This window comes from Podarcis vaucheri (genome assembly GCF_965113315.1).
Source record: "Podarcis vaucheri genome assembly, chromosome: 2".
NCBI classification, from domain to species: Eukaryota; Metazoa; Chordata; class Lepidosauria; order Squamata; family Lacertidae; genus Podarcis; species Podarcis vaucheri.
Genome location: NC_138760.1, coordinates 80,500,328 through 80,518,383, shown reverse-complemented (window position 1 = coordinate 80,518,383; position 18,056 = coordinate 80,500,328). Strand labels below are relative to the sequence as shown.

Below are 18,056 nucleotides of genomic sequence, written 5' to 3'. Positions count from 1 at the left end.
AGGCACTTCTCTCATCTTCCAACGGTGGAAACAGTACAGGAGTGGCATTATATATTTTATAGTAACAACAAAGTGTACTATCTACGGCCTGTATAAATTCTGTGAACCCAGGTCTCATTGCTGCCACCTTGGTCAAAGATGTCCTTTAATATTTATGACAAATGGCAGTATCTTGTCATTCTTTGCACAGCAGAGCAGGGGGTTGACAGGAATGGATTGAGATATGCAGGAAACACAACAGAGAAGAGAGTCAACTTTGCACACATAGCTGGAATGTTGTTTGATACTGCCACCACCACAGTATTTCCACAGCCCAAGACAAGCCGCTGGTTCAATGTTAGTGGCTTGTCTCTTCAGCAGTGGTGGTGTAGAAACAGAAACAAAGCTCTGGCTTCAGGCACTGTTTATCCCCCCCTCTCTCTCTCTCTGTGTGTGTGTGTGTAGTTGTTGGATCTTACTCCTCTCCCTCCTTCATACACAGCACTTTCCTTTTTCAAGTACTTGGAGAAAGCGCCGGGCTAGAAAACCATTATTTTGTGAAGCATTTGCAATCTCCAATTAGCTTTGGCAGTTTCCTGCAATTGAAACCTTGTGTTTATGTAGTCTTGACAAAAATTAAAGACTGCCAAGACTTAAGGTATACCATAAAACGTACATTATCCTGTGGGGGTTTTCTGAGGTCTACAAATTCCTAAGGTCAGCTGAGAAAGATTGTTAAAATCCCGTATTTTAAATTTGAGGAAACATTTCTATTCAGTTCATAATAGTCTGATTAAGTTATCTGAGGCAGGGAGAGAGAAAAGGATATAATTAAGAATAAACCAACTAAATTATAGCTCAGCTTCATTAGCGAAAAAGAGAACCTTGTTGAGGAAGGTTATTGTGTGAACGACTGCATGTGACTTTGAGCTCTTGAGCCAGTAGAGTCAGAACTCATCTAGGACAGCAAACCTCTAAAAGGGTATGATTTGTGCTTGGGAGAGAAGTCCAGCTCTCCATTCTTTTAACCTATTACCAAGTGTTGTAGGGAGAAGTGATCCTTTCAAGTAGTTGAAAAGCACTGAAAGTACTAACACTATACAGTACTGGCAAGTGGCTTGGCATAACATGGACAGTATTCACTGATACCCTGTACTCCATTGTTCCCGAGTTCCAGTAAACTCATTCAGGGCCACCCAAAGGCTGCCCTTGTGGAACTAAAGATGTTGAATTCTGTCGTGGATATCATTCTATTCTCTGTGGGCCGAAGAGCTGCTAACCTCATCTGGAGATTTGTGATTACGATATATAAAAGAAGGAATTCTATGATAACTTGCATCTGAGCTAGAAATACTTCATCCCCCAGAATTCAAGTGTGCTAGAAACAATTGGCCAGTTTCCTGCTATCTAGAGTGGAAGAGTTTCCCCCACTCCCCAAATTCTATTTAAATATATCATAGGAGATCCAAAATAATGTTAGCACAAGAACTTTTAGAGAACTGACATTGCACAAGTGGTAGTGTGAAAACTTAATTATCAGAGTATAATCATAACAGCAGTTGTGCCATGTGTTGCACAACCTTTCAGAATTGCAAGACACTTGTATTTAGCTGTTGCACTATCCTAAGAATGATGGCAGTGGAATTGCCGTTGTGCAAGGTCGCTACAACTGGGTATCAACTATTCTTTTTGTAAGCAATATTTCAAGATTTACTTTTGGAAAAGTTCTACATTCCTCCACACACAAAATAAAAGAGTGTTTAATGAACACTTAAGCAGTTAGTTGTCCCTAATGTTGCCCATTTCAACTACAGTGGTACCTCGGGTTACAGATGCTTCAGGTTACAGACACTTCAGGTTGCAGACTCCGCTGACCCAGAAATAGTACCTTGGGTTAAGGTACCTCGGGTTCAGGATGAGAACAGAAATCGTGTGGCAGCAGCGCGAGGCCTCATTAGCTAAAGTGATGCCTCAGGTTAAGAACAGTTTCAGGTAAAGAACGAACCTCCAGAACAAATTAAGTTCTTAACCCGAGATACCACTTAACTATATTTTCACTCGAGGGAACATTTCCCTTCTTTTATTTCCCATTATGAAATATGTGCCTAATAATGTTTGGCATAATTAGTATATCTGCCAGATTATGCAAGAGAAAGGTGGATACCAAAGGAATCATTCTGATCTTGAAAGAATGCAAATTGGCGAAGTCCAAGCATTTTGCAATGGGTTTTTATTGTGTATGCCAGATAGACAAAATAATCATATAGGCTCAGTCCCTTTTATGAAAGCTTCCCCTGGAAGGAACTGCCCATGACTTGGATTATTTGATATGATGGTCTCTTCAGAAATTTTCCTTTTCCTTTGAGGCTTCCTACACAGGGCTAAAGGCTTATTAGAAAGACAAATGCACAACTGACCTGCACTGTGAGCAAAATCATGGAAAGTCAGAAACACAAATTTTGGTTTATTTGTATTGAGAAACTTGGCAACAGAAAAACCACAGTGCTCTGAACTACAAGTATCCTTTGATTTGTTGGCAACAGGGCAATTATTGTTAATCCTGGCCAACCTTTGTCTGCATTAGTGAACTGAAATTGATAACTTTTCTCAACTGTTTTAAAGTGTCCATCGGATGTAACAGTAACTTTCAGTTATAGGAGAATTCTTCCATCATGTTCATGATTAGCAAACAAAATTAAATTTGACACATCATAAAAGAATGAAATGTAAAAATTATAAGGATTATTAAATAATTGTTAGCAGCATAGGCAATAAAATACATCTTGAACAAAGAACATTGCACTTTGACATAGCTCAAGCATTTTTAGTTACCATTATTTACATATCTTGTATAGAATAGCAAGACTGATATATATGTACAAAAACCACAGTGGAAACATAACAGTCCTAATGAAAGTATGCCAAGTATTGACTCCTTTTGTTCCATACAGTTGCCTGGGATGCTTAAGAAGGAATCTGAATGTGTACTGTTACATAAAAATATAGTTTAGAAAATTCCAGTTTTAATGTTTTAGCAGATTGGTTGTACTATTAAAACCTCTTCACTGCACAAGGAACTATAACAGCAACACACAGCAAACTTCAATGTAATATCATGTTGCTGTGAAGAGAGTGCCAATCCCTGCTTAATTCAATCAAATGCTGTGCTTTAAGTCATAGTCTTCGGGCCTGGTCTCTATCAGCTCTGCAGTAACTAAAATATTTGAAAAAAAATAAAACTACCCAGTGAGCTCCAAAGGTAGCTCTCGACCACATAAGATCTCCCACTGCCTAGCAAGGAGAGAGATTAGTTTCTCGCGGCTTTCTGGACTTGGGATGAAGACACACCACAGGACCTCTCGACTGTTGCTGCCTTCCTGGGTGACCTGTCCTTTAGGAAAACTGAGGACATTGTCAAAGTGATCAAGGGTCAGGTTCTGCATGAGATCTTGATTCTGAATGTCATCAAAAACAAACGTGAGCGCCTGCGGATACGTCTGATATCCCATGAGCACTCTGTCTAAATCACGGATCCTTCTTCCATCTGCAAGCTGATACTTGTCTTTCTTTGGCGGTTCTTTAGCAAATTCAGGAAGTGGGTAACTGATGTAATCCTCATTGAAAAGAAACATATCCGAGTTGGTTAAGATCAGCGTTTTAGGTTGAAGTGAGCTGTTGGATTGAGCAGTCCCTTCTGCAGCATTCACTTGAAACACTAGCACATAGAGAAGTATATTCAGAGACTGGAAGTTAATCACACAGTTCATCTTCTCTGCTACTAGAAAGGCAAGGTCCCCAATTTCTTCTTCATTGGGATATATGAACTTCACTCTACTAGAATGAATCAGTTCATAATTCTCCATTTTCCCTGTAAGCAGAAATACACAATTTATAGTCTGCACTTATTAAAATAATTTTACCAAGGAAGCAACTAAAAAGTTAGGCTAAAATTCACACAGAATGTTTTTATCTGTAATATTAACAACAGGTTTTCAAACTGAAACTTGGAGTGATAAGTGGATACTCTGGCAAATATTAAAATAGGCACCAGTGAACTAGAAGTCACTGATTCAAATCTCACCTCTGCCATGCATTCATTAGATGTCTTAGGCAAGTCATTCCCTCTCAGCCTCAGTCCCCCACATGTAATATGATGGTAATCACATCAAGCAGGCCAGTACTATTTTAAGGATCATTGAAATAATGTATGGGAAGCACTTTGAACATACTAAATTACATCACTTTTAAGATTGCAGTTTAGTCCCTGCCCGTTTCTCCAAGATGCTTAGGGTAGTATACATGGTTTATTCCCTTGCTCACTGTATCCTCACAGCAAGTCTGTGAGGTCAGACTGAAAGGTAGAAACTGGTCCAAGGCCACCCAGTGTGAGCTTCATGGCTGAGTGGGGATCTGAATTACAATTTTCCCAGGCCTAATCAGACAAACTAAGCACCACACTGGCTCATGCTAAGTATCAATAAATTGTATATAACACTTTCTGAAAGAAGTTAACTGCTGATGGTAAACATTTTTGTTGGCCTAACTTTTCAACTTCCTCTTTCATTCTTGGAATTTACTCAGGAGGGGGTGGGGGAGAGTGCTAAAAATGCAGTTGTCAGCATAATCCCATATGCTCCCCTCTACCCCAGTATTTTTTGTGCTTTTCAGTTAAGTTTTATACTTGTTTAGCATTGCCAGAAACACTATTCATACCCTCTCTATGCATGCAAAGAAATCACATGGTGCAGGAGTCACAGGATTGTACTACTTGAGCCAGCAGGTGGGGGAAAGCTTCTTGCACATAGAAAAGTACTGCGTCAGAAGGCTGGAATCTATCCATCCTGTTAATTTTGTATATGTAATAAGTTGGGCTTTTTGCATGGCAGGGATGGAGAAAGAGGAAAATCTAAATCGGTACAGTGTTTAGATCAGCAAAAAGAAAAAGAAAACTCAAGACAATTAAGGCTATTCATTTCCATCTGCTTTTGCATCTTCCCTTTTCTAACCCTCCAGACTCTACCCAATCACAATTTCCCTAAATCCTTAGAACAGGATTGTTAGAAATGTTCTTCACCATGAGCTTAAATTTTGCTACCCCCCCCCTTCTCTCAGTGACTCACATTAGAGGTAATTTTATGTACATGGTGTACTGATGGGTGGAATACCCTTTTGTAGTTTAACATAATACACCTGTATCTGTTCTTTTTAACTCTATTTTCATTCAGGTAAAGGAAAAGATCAACAATCAGTGCTTAATGAATACACCTGTTTAGGCTGAACTTCCATACTGATTTCAGGGTCACTGACTGCATTGCCCAAAGGATTCCCAGCTGAATTCTGATTTACTATAAGACAGGGATGATGTAACCAACAGGAAAATGGCTTAAGATGTGGCAAAAGGTTGAGTTCTGAACTGGATTTTACAGTGAAGAGCTAAATAGTTTGAATACTATTCACACTGGATTTTCAAAATTCAGATTTTCATGCTGCAATTGTCTGGATTCCCAGGTCAAATTATGGACCAATTAAAACTGTATTGCAAAAAGAAGGATAGCTTCTTGTCAAAGCTACTGCTATGTAGGCATGCCAAGAGTTCAATCCCCTGGCTAAACAATTTGTGTCCATCTGAAGTCACCCCAGACTTACTGAGGAGCATCCAGCAGCTCTTTCTTCTCCAAGTCCACTGCACTCAGGCTACTCTCAGGAAAAGGAAGGGTACAACTGCATGCAAGAACTTGGGAAAGTACAAGATGCCAGACCTCCCTAGGTAAGGAAAAGCGGGCCTGAAGTGAACCTGCCTAGACATGTCAGAATACACTAGCTACCAAATGTAATGGCTTCACAGAAGACTGAAAGCTTAGAATGGGTCTGTCTGTGGGAATTGTTCCACATTTGCCACACTTCATATTCAGGTCTACAGCCCATATGTGTATACTTGGAAGCCAGCACCACTGAGTTCAAAGGGACTTACTCCCTAGTAACTGTGCATGGATTGAAGCCTGAGCCTACAATTCTAACAAAAGCTGCAGGTGTTGCCTCCTTTTACATATTTTTTTTACAAAGATCTATGAAATTTACTGATAAAGAGTTGTCTTCTCCTTGGTCTCAAATTACAAGTTCCATTATTGGCCAAATAATGTGCTAAACACACTGCATTTTCCTTAAAAGGAAGCATCTTAACACATATAATGCATATTGCATACTCTAGAACAGTATGGCAAAATATATTTATAGGTCCTATTAAGTGAAACGTTTCCCAAAAAATTTACCTGTATTTTTCTTTCCAAATTCAGAGTAGAAGTCTTTGTCCACTGGCTCTGGGGATGGTGTCCTTGCCAGTAGTGAGAGCACTGCCATAAGGTGTTGAATAAAAGCATGAGTGCTATAACTGTCTCTGGTTAGACAAGTTAATATATGTTCAGCTGAACGCCCTGAAAACAAGACAGAATCAAATGTTCTTCAAGTCCTATTACAATTTTGCAACATTTTGTGTAGGTTTCTTTCTGTTTAACAGAGGCTATATATAGTCTACTGGGCCAAATCTTAGGTTTTTATTAGCAGGGTTTGTCTGTTTCCTTCCTAAACACTCAGTACCAAACTTCTGATGAGCACTGCCCCACTATACAGGCAATACAGCAACAATTCTTTGAAAATCACACTTTTACCGGCAAGATGTCTCTACTAAAACTAGACATTTTCAGTAAAATGCACCAGTGTTTGAAAATGTGCAGAACTTTAGCTGTGCCAGTGCTAAACTAATGCCAGGCATGCTATAGATAAATATCATTAACTGAGTATATAAGACCAAATGGTTATGATAAACTGGAACTACAGTATGCAAGACTAAATGGTTATGATAAACTGGACTTACAGGCACTATCAGTGCACTGATACTTTTCAGGAACTTATGAGTTTGATGGTGGGAGGGGAAGAGAAGAAGGAAAGAGAAAGGGAAATGGAAATGGAAAATAAATTTACTTACCAGCAAGTCGAAAATACTGATCAAAAAGTCCAATGTTCACTGAGTGGAGATCATTTAATTTTAGGACCAAGCAGTAAGAGAGATGGAAAGAACTGAATTCATAGTCCAATTGTCCATTGCTCCAAAAATCTGTTAAATTGATTATTGGATAGTATTTAAGAAATTTGGTAATTTTATGAGAAGAAATCTGAAGGTCGTTTTAAGATCTCAGAAGAGAAGGTTCACTAATCAGTGCAACTTTTTTTTTTTTTTTTTTTACAAAAAATAGAAATAACCCCCTACTAAAGGTGGAACTTTGTACTGCCCTAGCAAAAATGGGTTCCCTACCCATGTTTGCTGAGGTAATAGGAGTACAGTGGTACCTCGAGTTACAGACACTTCAGGTTACATACGCTTCAGGTTACAGACTTTGCTAACCCAGAAATAGTACCTCGGGTTAAGAACTTTGCTTCAGGATGAGAACAGAAATTGCGCAGCAGCGGCGCAGCGGCAGCAGGAGGCCCCATTAGCTAAAGTGGTGCTTCAGGTTAAGAACAGTTTCAGGTTAAGAACGGACCTCCAGAACTAATTAAGTACTTAACTGAGGTACCACTGTAATAGCATTTGTAAAGGAAAATAAACAAGCAGCAACCTTTGATGCACTCCCTGCTCTCCCCTGCAGACCACTCCCCAATTATATTTTGCCCTTGCAGCTAGCTGATGCTGCTGGTGGGGAGATAGCTGAATACAGTATTGTGGGAAGTGTTATGGGGAGAATTCACAGCTCAGCAAACTTAAGAACTGTATTTCCACCTGCTAGTTCTCTTTTGCAAATGCCTCCTTATCCCCCCTGCATTAGCGTTACAAAAAAAACACACTGTTCTCAAACCTCCTTGCCTTATGGCATGCAGTTCCAAGAGTGGCCTTAAATAATTATTCAACATTGAAAAAAGGTAACAAGTCACCTTTTCGTATCTTTTAACCCCAATGCCATTTTTTTGCACTCATGGAAAATCATGGCACACACAGAGCTTATTCTGGGGGAGCGGGTATCCTTCCAAAGGATACCACCCATTCTAATGCATTAGTCAAAATGGTTCATCATACAATGAATGTCAAGAATACAGAAGTTGCTCCAATCTAAAATCACTTCTCCTTGAAAACATTATTAGAAGCCAGGGATTATATATTCTGCCTTACCGAAGTGGCGTTCGTTAGAATGACTCACAGAATCGTCTAACAAGAAGTAAATAGCTTTAGTTGAGAGCAGAACACAAGCTGTCGCTTCCATATCAGGAGCTTTATAAAACAGAACAGATGACCACATGAGATGCCTCAGCTCTTCGTTTTCCACCTAAAATATCGACAATGAAATTAATCAACTATTTTAAGTGTCTGGATGCAGTTTCGTCGTCAACAGTTATAAAATGTGAGTCCTTTCTAACCCACTTTACTAAATGTTCATATTCAATTGCTGGAGAGTATAGCTTCAGTTCAGGAAGAAATTCATACAATCGTTGAGTTGGAATGCCTGTTTGCCACTGGAAATCTCCCCTATTGATATAACAAACTGAGGACTGATTAAACATGTGGAGCAAGAATTCCTGTGGATCCACATTTTCCTATTGTTTGTGGCTTTGGTTTGCATCCATCAGTATTATGAAATACTCTTTAACATCCAGAGTTTTTACCATTGGACCCAAGAGTGTTCCCATTTTCAGACTTTTAAAGTAACTGAGGTGCCCATTAGTTAATACATATATTGTACCAAAGTTTAGCTCTCACTATTGGTGGAAGCACAATAACAATTTTGATGCTGCTGTGATGAGTGAACCCAAATGGTCAAATCATCATCATCAACAACAACAACAGAATATTCACAACTGTTGAGAGTTGTGGGAGTTAGTTCTTTAAAATGCAACTTGTAAATATGATAAATTTATTATCCTTGCTGTTGTCTGGTCTATTTGATTTTAGAGCAATAAAAAATCCAATCTCTTGCCATATGACCTTATAATATTAATGATAGTAAAATCAGAAGTCATCAGCACTATTTCTATTATCATTTTCTCCCTCCACAGAAAAAACTATTATGTAAGACAAAATGTATCCTGAACATATATTGCGCATGAAAATTCATGCCACCATAAACCAGTTAGTTTTCAAGGTGCTAGAGGACAATTTAGCTTTTTTGCAGCAGAATAATATGGCTAGACTTCTGGAACTTCTACCATCAGGAATGTCCCTTCCCTGTGTATTGTACAATACCTCAGCAATGCTGCTGTGGAAAAATTCCATAATGGATTTTCCCTTTAGCCCAGCCACATACTGAAGAGATGAAGAAACTGGAAGGTGCACAGGTATTTGGTTCTCTTCAGTAATTTTCTGCACCAGAAATTCAGATGGATACAGAGATGAGAATGGCAAATGTGGCTTGCATAAGCTGGAAAAAAAGAGAGATGAATATACACTGTCAGAGGCAAACCCAAATGAATGAAACACAATTTCATTCAAACTTACAGACTCAGATTTGAAAGGAACCTTGGTGGTCAACTAGTCCAATTTCCTGCTTAGTGCAGGATGCAACTACAGACTCACAGAAAGATGATTGTCCCGCCTCTGCTTAAAATACTTCCTATCAAGATCTCAGGATCATGACCCTTAATCCAAGCTGAAAAGTTTATGTTAAAGGGTCCTAGGTGTCCTAGCTGATCACAGCTGAACAGGAGCCAACAGTGTGATGCAGTTGCTTAAAGACTAAACAAATCACAAGCTTACCCTTAAACCCATCCCTTTGCCTCCTGCACTTTTATACGACTGACCATACATTAATTGTGCAGTTTAAACACCCTTACGCATCTTAGCTGTTTTACTTATTGGAACTCTTCCCAAGATGTACACCTCCTCTGTAATATTGTGCAGCATTCTGTAAACCACAAGAGACAGAGGTCATCAAACTGGCAATTTATAGAATACTCATTGCTCAGTTCACCGCAAGCTTTCTTCACGGACAAGAAGTGCTCACTAGCTCTTTTTCAGCACGTGATTACAACAGGGAGGAAGGTGACCAACTTGTTGGCCCAGTCCCCTCCACCACATTTCTGTCAATTAGCTCTGCAGCCCGCTATGCATTTGAGAGCTAAGTTCTGAACTGGGAGCCTGCCACACCAGAGTAGGCTCCCTGTGTGATTTAGATAGAAGCTTCATCTTCCAGGAGTCTAAATCATACACAGAACCTGCATGAGTAGTAGAAGAGCAGCAGAAGTCCAGACCCTGGCATGCAGAAGGGGATGCAGCTGAAAAACAAAAATATGCCAGAAAGCTGGGGCCTACAGGTTTGTTCCCATCCTCCCATACTGCAATTTTAAACACACATATATGGCTAAATTTTTGGAGATGGCTAGTATTATAGCCACGCTGCGATGAGTGACATTCAAAACAGTTATCCTCACCTTGCAGTTTGGCCATGCCTCTTGGAGTCCCAGAGAGGGTTTCTTACAGATTCTGCTTTGAAAATAATTATAGTTTTGATGTCTTGTAAAAGTGTCCTCAGAAGACCGTAGATTCTTAGAAAACGGAATTTTTCATGAGGTAGGACAAATACAGCTGTGACAAATCTGTAGCCAACGAGCAATTCAAGCACGTGGCCATCTGAAAACGAACCTTCTTGCTGAATAGAATGGCTGGCAGGGTGCAAGAGAACAGAAGCCAGTGGAATCCTGCTCAGCTTGAATATGCTCCTTGCGTTCTCAGAGTCTATGTATTTACCTGGCAGTACATTAAAGTCAACTTGAACGATGTGTAGGTGTTGGGGTGTTAGAAATATCCAGCAGGGATGGAACATGCAGTGGCCCTCTTCGGCAGATTTATGAAATGTTGAATAAAGTGCAGAACAACCGACGTGTTTAGAGGAAGTTTTGCCATCACTGGCAGATTCTAGCTGACACAAGACTTTCTGAGCATCAGCTTTATTATGGCAGAAAAGGTAGGCAGGGAAACAACCCTTTATCTCTGTGTTTTCAGATGAAATGTGATAAAATCCCATAAGCTGGTAGACAAATTCTTGCAAACTTGCTTTGCCACAGTACAGTACAGAACTTGTTAAAGCAGGCATACAGCTCTGAGAGCGAGACATATGTAAACAGGAATAGAAATCTTGCAGATTCTGAGAGTCCGAAACAACAAACAAGCAGGTATCGCCATTATTTACCTTGAGTGTCAAACATATTTCTGGTATTAAAAAGCCAAATTCTGTAAGGTCAGAATATGGAAAGCACAGTGCTAATTTCAAGGCAGAAAGAATATTCTGGCAGTTTCCTTTGGGATCTTGAGGGATTTCAAATACAGCTACCACACTATTGGTCAAAACCAAACAGGAAGCAAACTGCTTGAGTCCTTTATGAACCTGAATACAAAAGCTCCAGAGAACTTTGACTATGTCATCCGGCTCTGTTTTTGTGCTGTCAGAAGCTATTTGCACAATATCTGATGTAGGGATGAACTCAAATACATTGTCCCCTTCATGAAGCCCCATTTCAAAATAGCCATCTTCAGTATCTGCAACTCTGGAATCACTCAAAAGGTTCCCTGTATTTTGAGTTTCCACTGAGAAAGAGGGTGCACTTTCCACAGCATCTGCTATCAAAGCAGAGAGATGTTGCACAAAATCCTGATTTGTGGCAGTGTATGACATACAAGTGAAAGGCAGGATGACAGTATTAAGAGAGTCTGGCAAGGCATCAGGTTCTTCTTTTGAATGGCCCAAGCTTTATTAAAAAATAGAAAACTATATTAATCCAAGTTCAAAAATAATCATCCTATTTCCAAGTCTCACTCTGGTGTCTCTTCATTACTAAAATATTTAAAATACAAGTATATGTATTATTATTGATAATTATTATTATATGTACTGAGGCAATGGCATTTGAGATAAAAGTAGACGGTTGCTGAACATAAGCACAGGTATGCATTCATTCAGCTGGTCCTTACAAACCATTTCGAGTGTGTACAGAGTCCATCCTGACCTCAACTTGCCCCATCTGCATTCTGTGGAGCTGCTTCCTGTACTTCCTGTTTCACACTTCTGCTTTAAACAGGAAGTACAGGGAGCTCCCAGGCAGATGAACCCCCTTAAGTCTTCACAACTTTATTTCTCCTCTCTTTGCAGTGATCTCCAGCAGCTACAAGTTTTGAATGCATGCAAATGTTCAACAGGTAGAAGTGGAAATCAAAATGAAACATCACTCTCACCACATGTGATGGGCATTTTCATATTGGTTGGAAGAGTCCAACTGAGAAGCAGGTACCTTGAAAGAGAAGGGAATCAGAATAAATAAGTCACACTCTGATGCATCTGTCAAGTTTGCCCCTGGTACTGCACAACTGAAGGGCAGTACATTCTTGCGTTTGCCATCGGCCAGGGGACTAAGGGCCCCTGGGAGGCTGCTCCTACTGACTCCCAAGTAGAGAGTAATGGACAAGAGGGAGTTCAGACGGTCCCCATGCATTGCATGCAGCTGCAGGGAGCTTGATTTGCCAGTGCTTGCTGGAAAGAACACTTACAAGAACTTTGTAACTAAGAAGTGGGGTCTCTTTGCTCCTCCCTTCCAATCACTTTTCTTTTTGTGTTTTTAAGATTGTAAGCCTGAATCATTGATTGCTTTAAGAGCAGGAAAAAATATTAAAGCGAAGAAAACATACAAAAGGAGACACGATAATCTAGTAAAATGTGGGCCTAGTCACATAACAACCTTAACATAGTTCAAAAGGTTAATATGGCTCAATAACTAGCTGAACTGTGGGCTATAATATGGTTGCCATACGTTCTGATTATCCCAGACATCACTGGGATTTCAATGGTTTTTTTGTGTTGTCACCGAAAATGGACAATGTGTCAAGTTCTTTGGCATTATTATTATTTTTTAAAAAATGTTAATTTGTTTGTGTCCGGATTTTCACTTCTTGAAATATGGCAACCCTAGATAACCTGTTTAACTTTAAAATGACTTTAATAAGCATCACTTGGCTATCTGGAGTAGCTAGTGATTGCTCTGAATGGTGCTTTCCCCCTTTAAAGCAGAATGGCATGTATAGGCTTTGTTGTTCTTCAGTGCAACATGGCAAGTCAACAGGTAGCTCTTTGCAAGTCCTGATAATTAGCTGATCATCCACATAGCAACCTGCAGTCATTGTGATGCCAGGATACTGACAACTGGGTGCATCGGCTACCTACTTAGAATCATAGAATCATAGAATCATAGAGTTGGAAGAGACCACAAGGGCCATCGAGTCCAACCCCCTGCCAAGCAGGAAACACCATCAGAGCACTCCTGACATATGGTTGTCAAGCCTCTGCTTAAAGACCTCCAAAGTAGGAGACTCCACCACACTCCTTGGCAGCAAATTCCACTGTCGAACAGCTCTTACTGTCAGGAAGTTCTTCCTAATGTTAATTTAATTTTGCCTATGAGGGAAGTTGAGAAAAGATAGGTTCTGGCCCACCAAGCAGATATAGTTCCCCACCCTTGCTATAGGTAGAAGACATGCCTGCTTAATTGCTTATAATTCAGTGAATACAGCCGATTTCCTTGTATCGGGAGTTTACAAGCAAACCTCAGGAAAAGAAAAATTGTTTGCTTTTTTAAAATAGCCATGGTATTGTTTCCTCATGTTATTTTTTGCATCTGTCTGTCTGTCTGTCTGTCTCTCTCTCTCTCTCTCTCTCTCTCACACACACACACACACAATTACACATTCACTAAAGCAGAAAGATTATCTAACATATGGACAGCTATTTGAAATACGTTTCCAGTCAGCCATCTTGCTGAAATCTTATTCCAGTTTTCTCAGACATGGCATTCAGCTTTGAGTGGGCTACAGACTTAGCTGGTTTATGACAAAAACTATCTCAGAAAATGAGCCATTACCTGATTTCTGCTTCCCAGGCCGGGTGTTTCAGAGCATCTTTGAGTAACTGTATGGCTTGTAGGAGTCGAACTACTTGATGAGAAACTGCTGGCTAGGACTGTTTTTCTAAAAGTTATTTCTAGAACAGATAAAAAAACAGTTCTTGAACACCACTGATGTAAAAACAAGTAAACGTGATTTAAGATATACTAAATTGTATTAACTTTCACATGCTCTGAGAAAGAAAATGCATTGTATTTCAAGCATACATTTATAAAATGTCATCCTGAGCTTGAGATTACTTAAGAGAAATGCACATCCATCAACTAACATGCCTATTTGACATACTGATAATTTAACAATAATTACTGAATACGCAGGTTCATCAGAAGCTTGGAATCTTATTACTTCCCACCCAGGCGGCTGCATTCATGCTTGACAGAAGCAAATTATCTCAATGGAGCCGCAGTCTTCCACGGAAATAACTGGGCTGCTGAAATGTGTGAAAGGCTTGGACTGCAGTTCAGATTGTTTCAGATTTGAAGTCATTTAAATAATTTTAGGTCACTCAGATCAAAATTAGGAAGGCATCCATTTGTCCACTGCATTCATCCTTTTCCCTATTGCATATGTGAGCCCATGTTTGGAATTTTCCATCACCCCCCAACTGTCCCATGACTGGTCAGCTGGACTCCCAGGACTGTGAGTAGAGAGTGTGCTCAGGGAAGGAATTCATGTACTGAACAAGGCTAACTGGACTGGGTATTATATATATTTCTTTGCAGTTCTCTTCTATATATAACCTCAAGCACTCAAGAGAACAATAATTGTTAAAATCAGAAGACAAATGGAAATATTTTAGCTGTCAATGTTTTTATAGTAATCGTGGCCATACATTCATGTGAAATGATCCTTGGTTATGGTATGAAGTAAGGCTAACAGCCCAATTCTGTGTTTGCTCAGAAGTGAGAACAAATTATTACAGTGGAATGCGGTAGCTTACTCCTGTCTTAACAGAATAATCATAAGCACGTTTATTCAGAAGCAAGTCCTGCTGAAGACTGCTTCTCTAGTAAATGTGCTTAGGATGGCAGTCTAGAAGTGTCATGTAATTTAGTTTCAGAATTTCTTTTGTATTTCCTATTAATTTGCAACCAAAAAAATAAGGTTTTCAAACCCCTTAAAATTTTGAATGTGTAACATCACACATTGATAATTTCTTCAACAGAAGACCCCTACAGTCTACCTGTTCATTATGAAAGAAAAAAAACTATCTACTGAATTCTGACAGTAGTTAAGGAAGCTGAAGAAATATTTGTGCTTTTCTGTTTCCTGTAAAAAATATTTAAATCTTGGATTTCCTGCAAAAAGGCAGTTTTCCTGTAACACTTGATATGATTAATACTTTATGGAAACAGATGGTGTCACAAAAACATCAGCAGTTGTTTCAGAAAATAAAATGGCAGAACACATGTCCATCCTTGGAAGTTTCAACCCGAAAGACTGTTACAAACAGGGCCTCCGGTTTTCACGAAGAGATCTCTCCCAGCTCCAGCTAGAGATGCCAGGGACCTCCTGTGTGCAGAGCAGAGGCAGGTCACTGAGATATGACCTATTCCATATATATATGTCCATGACTTTGAATTTTGGCTACATTGATATTTGAAAAAGAACCTGTGAAAACTAGCAATATTAAAAAAAACCAAATGCACATAATTTTGGAGGAAATGTCTTGTACTGATAAGAGGATAGAAAACAAGGAAAGATATTGCAACGACTTGCACATACAACATTTGGATATTTCCAAATTCCTACCACAATCTTCTTAGTGTTTGAAGAAATGTGGTAAAATGTTTTCTACTTTATATTTTATTTGCTTGCAATAACCTATATAAATAAATTGAAGTATATGCCTCATTTACTGCTTATGTAGTATTCTCAGCACGAGTAAGGTAAAGGTAAGGTAAATGTAAAGGACGCCTGGACATTTAAGTCCAGTCAAAGGCGACTATGGGGTTGTGGTGCTCATCTTGCTTTTCAGGCCGAGGGAGCCAGCGTTTGTCCACAAACAGCTTTCCGGGTCATGTGGCCAGCATGACTAAACCACTTCTGGCACAACGGGACACTGTGACGGAAACAAGAGCGCACGGAAACACCGTTTACCTTCCTGCTGCAGCGGTACCTATTTATTTATTTACTTGCACTGGCATGCTTTCAAACTTCTAGGTTGGCAGGAGCTGGGACAGAGCAACGGGAGCACAGCCCATCACAGGGATTTGAACTGCCGACCTTCCGATCAGCAAGCCCAAGAGGCTCAGTGGTTTAGACCACAGCGGCACCTGCGTCCCTTTCACCACCAGTAGAGAGTTACGGGCTGATGAGAACACACAAAAGAGCCTGGTGGATCAGGCCAATGGCCTATCTAGTCCAGCATTCTGTTCTCACAGTGACCACCGAGATGCCTGTGGGAAATCAGCAAGCAGGACTTGAGCACCAGAGCACTCTTCTCCCTGTGGCTTCCAGTGACTGGTCTTCAGAAGCAATACTGCCTCCAACCATGGGTATTTGATCCTTTGCCTTTGTGCTTCCACTGATGTTGCCAAACCCCATTTCCCTGTAAAGAAATTCATGTATATCAATGCAGCCTAGAAAGGCAGAACCAAAAGGCCTGGCCATGCAGCATGATACATACATGATTACCTTGACTGGAGCTGACAGGACGAGGCAGAGAAGGAGAGGGAGGATGTACAGAAAGAGAAGAACAGTTTGGTTTTGAACTGGCAGCAGAAAGCTTGGGATCTTCAGGGATCTGAGAAAGAAAAAATGAAGGGCTGGGAACAAAGGCTACAAAGCTTCCCTGTCTTGAATGAAAACAAAGACAGATTTGTTAGCAAGCAGTAGGGCTCTGATTAATTAGATAATTTTAAAACACAGCTTCTTCGCCATAATACTGGATGTTGGCAATACTGCATTAACAGCACTTAAGATAAATTTAAAAAGTCAAGTGTATGAACACAAGCAAATTATCCACCTTTCAATGGACCAATTAACTTTAGTACCAGAAAGAAAACGTTAGGAATGTTTTCCCAAGAAACTCCAAAGTAAAACCCAAGAGTGAGAAGAAACCCATCAGTAACTGTTTCTTCCTATGGGCAATATCCAACGTTACTCATACTCAAAGCAGACCTAGTGAAATTCAGGGATGCCAACAAGATTCCCTGTGTATGGAACACTGGATGTGGATTGGGCCCCCTGCATACACACAACATGAATGCAGCCTCCTGAAAATAACTGCTGCTTATGTGTGTACATATATAAACTTAGCCTATCCTACCTCGCAGGGCTATTGCAAAGATAGAAAGGGTTGGGAGGGGAATGTACACAACCATGAGTTCCCGGGATGAAAAGCAAGATACAAATATGCAAAAAAAGAAGAAGAAGCAACCAATACTCTAAGCATCTGCAGTTTCACAACTCCCAAAAAACACAAAACATTTTGACAACCTCGAGGAACAAAAAAAACGTATCCATGTGTGCTAACAGTACAATCCATAGGAATTCTAACTTGCTGAAGCTGTGACGTTCTGGATGATTTTATAGTTGTACCTGCAGACTCATTTTGTATATTCTATATTGTTGTTTTATGGTTACTGTATATTAATAAGCAACAGCCCAGCCAAAACAAGCAGACCAGTTGTGGTTGCGTGGAGGGACGTGGAAAATCAGGAGGCAGGGGGAAGAGAATGACAACGACGACCTTGCAATATCACAATTTTTTCCCAGTAGAGAGTAGTTTGATGTGGGTTTTATAATATAACCAAGACCACAGCCTGCTGCACATGGAGGATCAATACTTCTTAGGGTTTAAAATAATATTTACCACTAAGCAGATAAATAAAAAACCTGTGTACTTTACATGTAGATCCCTAGAGATTTACATCCCACTGAAATATGTTTAATACCCATTGTTCAATATTTTTATTATTCTTTATTTGTATTTCATTTCCTAACCACCTTCATCTGTATAGATCACAGGGGCACTCCTTCATGTGTGTCGCTCCCAAGCCAGTCAAAGCTTTATACACCAATGTAAGCAACATGGTAGCCAATAGGCACAAGTGAAGCTCCCAGAGAACTTGTGTTCTATGATTCATCCTTCTAGGAATAGCATGCAGCAAACCTGCTATGGCATTCTGCACCAGTGGCATAT

General features: G+C 39.9%; 1 protein-coding gene across 1 annotated transcript in view; it reads right to left on the bottom strand.

The window, feature by feature from the left end:
• Window positions 1-2,192: 2,192 nt before the first annotated feature.
• Window positions 2,193-18,056, bottom strand: part of NISCH (nischarin) — a 33,491-nt gene continuing 17,627 nt past the window's right edge. Inside the window, exons 13-21 of the mRNA XM_082214482.1 lie at window positions 16,547-16,655; window positions 13,867-13,985; window positions 12,191-12,246; window positions 10,393-11,706; window positions 9,209-9,383; window positions 8,141-8,294; window positions 6,962-7,090; window positions 6,249-6,410; window positions 2,193-3,847 (exon numbers count right to left, since the gene is read on the bottom strand). Coding sequence (XP_082070608.1) covers window positions 3,219-3,847; window positions 6,249-6,410; window positions 6,962-7,090; window positions 8,141-8,294; window positions 9,209-9,383; window positions 10,393-11,706; window positions 12,191-12,246; window positions 13,867-13,985; window positions 16,547-16,655 — 2,847 coding nt within the window. The 3' untranslated portion in view covers window positions 2,193-3,218. The remainder of the gene's footprint in view (window positions 3,848-6,248; window positions 6,411-6,961; window positions 7,091-8,140; window positions 8,295-9,208; window positions 9,384-10,392; window positions 11,707-12,190; window positions 12,247-13,866; window positions 13,986-16,546; window positions 16,656-18,056) is intronic.